The sequence below is a fragment of the Chelonoidis abingdonii genome, chromosome 25 (genome assembly GCF_003597395.2).
Source record: "Chelonoidis abingdonii isolate Lonesome George chromosome 25, CheloAbing_2.0, whole genome shotgun sequence".
Taxonomy (NCBI): Eukaryota; Metazoa; Chordata; order Testudines; family Testudinidae; genus Chelonoidis; species Chelonoidis abingdonii.
The window spans coordinates 4,003,062-4,005,299 of NC_133793.1; the positions used below are offsets into that span (position 1 = coordinate 4,003,062).

The 2,238-nt window shown below is 61.8% G+C and overlaps 1 protein-coding gene across 1 annotated transcript; it reads left to right on the forward strand.

The window, feature by feature from the left end:
• The first annotated feature begins 416 nt into the window (after positions 1 to 416).
• LOC116837885 (G-protein coupled receptor 183-like) lies at positions 417 to 2,012 on the forward strand. The gene has a single exon (XM_032802720.2). It carries the CDS (start codon positions 487 to 489, stop codon positions 1,495 to 1,497), a length of 1,011 nt encoding a protein of 336 aa, XP_032658611.1. The 5' UTR covers positions 417 to 486; the 3' UTR covers positions 1,498 to 2,012.
• Positions 2,013 to 2,238: the final 226 nt, after the last annotated feature.

The following is a 2,238-nucleotide window of genomic DNA, read 5'->3' on the forward strand; positions in this document are numbered from 1 at the left end:
GGGGCAAAGCTCTCCATGACCCCCCAGACTCCACCTGTGGCTGCTGTGCTCATGTTTGCTCCAAGTCTTATGCTTATAGGCTTTGCTCTGAGTTCAGTGCTGAGCTGCTACCTGGATGGATAGAGGAGTGTGTGTGGAGACGGATAGATAGAGGGACTGTATGGAGAGAGGAGAGGGTGGCTGGATGGCTGATTGGAGGGGTGTGGATGGAGAGATAGCTCGAGGGGTATTTATGGAGCTGGCTGGCTGGATAGATGGGGAGGCATGGGAATAGGGATAGATGGAACTTCTCTGGAGTTTAAGGGGGTCAGGCTGGCTCCTCCTACCCAGCAAGGGGTGCTGCGGCCAGGTTGACCATATAGCTTTACAAGGGGCTCCTAATCAGTGTCATTCCCCCGGCCGGCTCAGGACTCTGACCCCTTTTCAGGCACACAGACCACGCCTCCCCTCTAACCCTGCCTCCTCTTGTCTTCCAGTGGTGCCGAGATGAGCAATTGGACAGCCAGGCTGGAGGTGACAGAGGCACCCCTGGGCCCTGCCCGTGGGGAGTGTGAGCCGAGTGACCCGGTGCAGTTTGTGCTGGTCCCCCTGGTGTACTGCCTGGTGCTCTGTGTGGGGCTGCCTGGCAACCTGGTGGCCCTGCTGGCCTTTCTGCAGAGTGGCCAGGTGAGGAAGGCCATCCGCATCTACCTCATCAACCTCACGCTGGCCGACATCCTCTTCAACCTCACCCTGCCCCTCTGGATTCCCTACTACCTGGCCGGGGGGCACTGGGCCCTCTCGGACGCCACTTGCCGTCTGGCCGGCGCGGCCTACTACACAGCCACCTACAGCGCCATCACCTTCATGACCCTCATCAGCTTTGATCGCTACTGCACCGTCCGGGTGGCCAGGCTGGACCTGGCTCTGAACCGGCGCCATGGGGCCATGGCAGCTTGCGTGCTGGTCTGGCTGCTGTGCTTGGGCTGTGCCATCCCCTCTCTGGCAGCCCCGCAGACCTGGCCGAGCTCTCGGGGCACCAAGTGCTTTGAGCAGACTGCGTGGCACAGGAACTATGCCTACGCCATGGTGGGCTTCTTTGCGGCCTCCTTCCTGGTGGTGCTGGGTGCCTACACCTCCATCATGAGGTCGCTCTCGGCCACTGCCTCCCCGGGCAGCCACCGCCGGCTGGCCCGGGCCATGGTGCTGGGCATGCTGCTGGTGTTCGTGATCTGCGTGGCCCCCTATCACCTCACCCTGGCCCCTTGGGTGGCCGGCCGGATGCAGAGCCCTGACTGCAGCCCACCCTCCACCCTGGACGTCCTGCACACCCTGAGTGTGGCCCTGCTGAGCCTCAACAGCTGCATCGACCCGCTGATCTACTGCTTCTCCATCAAGCGCTTCCGGGCTGATCTGTGGAGGACGGCGTGCAAGGTCGTCCGGTGCCTCCCACTGCCTCCCTCCCCGCTGGAGAGGTCCATACCCAATGTCCGGTCCTCCTCCTTCACCTCCTCCTAGCGGGGCCGCTGGCAGAATGGCTCATGGCTTAGCTTGGCTCCCTCTCCAGGGCACTGGTCCACCCTGGCACCAGCCTCCGGTGTCTTGGCCTCAGTGTGAGAATCTGAACTCTCCACCAGAGCTCTTCCAGTTGGATGTGGGAGGTCGCCTGGTAACAGCATCTCCATGGCCTGATGGGTGGGTGACCAAATGCCCGGTGTGAGCTGGAGATCTGCTCCCTGACAGCATGCCCCGTGGCAGGAGGTTGGCAGGAATGGCTTTGCTGGCGAGTCTGAGCCAACCTGCCCAGATGCACCTGGCCCATCTGGATCTCACTTGCTGCCATCCTTAGGCGATCCAACCCCCAGTGCTCCTCTGGGACACGGGCCTCTCAGGGCTTTGGCTGGATCTGAAGATTCAGGGGATGTGGACGGTGGCACGTCTCCCTCCTCAGCAGTGCTTGCCTTGTTGCCTTCATGCTGCTGCCAGGGAGAAAGGCTTCTCCAGGGCTGCTCTTGCCTGTTTTGGAACTACTCCTTTGCTCAGCACAGGTGCAGAGCTGACCCCCATCTCTGCCTTCCTGCTCCTCTGGTGGGTTAAACCCTCCTTGTCCCCTACCATTGCTGCTCAGGGCATGTCACTCACCCGTCAGCCCCATTGCAGTGTCTCCAACCTCCGGGCTGGATCGTGGGGACTTGAGCAATAGCAGCTCCTGGCCCTCCTGATGGGGACGTGCCCCAGAGGGTTACGACAGGCTGTGAG

Coding starts and splice junctions, on each gene's coding strand:
- LOC116837885 (XM_032802720.2), top strand. CDS start 487: ATGAGCAATTGGACAGCCAGGCTGGAGGTGACAGAGGCACCCCTGGGC.